The sequence below is a fragment of the Rhincodon typus genome, unplaced genomic scaffold (genome assembly GCF_021869965.1).
Source record: "Rhincodon typus isolate 14 unplaced genomic scaffold, sRhiTyp1.1 hic_rhity00013155, whole genome shotgun sequence".
Classification (NCBI taxonomy): domain Eukaryota; kingdom Metazoa; phylum Chordata; class Chondrichthyes; order Orectolobiformes; family Rhincodontidae; genus Rhincodon; species Rhincodon typus.
This window is the reverse complement of record NW_025978793.1, coordinates 1-612: the sequence shown is the minus strand read 5'-3', so window position 1 is coordinate 612 and position 612 is coordinate 1. Positions and strand designations below refer to the sequence as shown.

Below are 612 nucleotides of genomic sequence, written 5' to 3'. Positions count from 1 at the left end.
ACAGCAGGCCAGGCAGCATCAGAGGAGCAGGAAAGTTGACATTTCTCCAGACTCAGTGTCAGCTTTCCTGCTCCTCTGATGCTGTCTGACCTTTCTGGCATTTTGCTCCCCCAATTCCTGACGGATAGGAATAGAAGCCAGTCAGTCCTGATTACTTACACTTAGTTACTGGGCCATTTCAGCTGTACCCAGCTTCTAAAGGAAAAACCTCCTAGACGTGTTTCACCCCCACCCCACTCCCAAGTTCCCCAATGCCCCACACCTCCACCCCCCCACCCCAGAAGCCAGCCCCCCCCAAACACAAACCAGCCCCTCACCCTCCTTATCCTGGATCTTGGCCTTTACATTCTCGATGGTGTCGCTGGGTTCCACCTCCAAAGTGATGGTCTTCCCGGTCAGAGTCTTCACAAAAATCTGCATCGTGCCTGGAAGCGGGACACACGGTCACGGACAGCCCGCACCCTCACCCTCACCCTCACCACCGGGGGCCCGGGCACGCACGGCCGCCGCAAAAGGCCCCGAATACAGGCCGCTCCCGTGTGTACCCCCGCCCCACCCCCAGGGTAACGGGGAGGGTGCTCACGGGGTATATTACCCGGGGTTGGGGGGGGG

At 59.2% G+C, this 612-nt stretch overlaps 1 protein-coding gene across 1 annotated transcript in view; it reads right to left on the bottom strand.

Annotated features, from left to right (window-relative positions):
* Window positions 1-611, bottom strand: part of uba52 (ubiquitin A-52 residue ribosomal protein fusion product 1) — a 2,410-nt gene extending 1,799 nt beyond the window's left edge. Inside the window, exon 1 of the mRNA XM_048594701.1 lies at window positions 318-611. Within this exon, the coding sequence (XP_048450658.1) occupies window positions 318-420 (103 nt within the window). The 5' untranslated portion in view covers window positions 421-611. The remainder of the gene's footprint in view (window positions 1-317) is intronic.
* Window position 612: the final 1 nt, after the last annotated feature.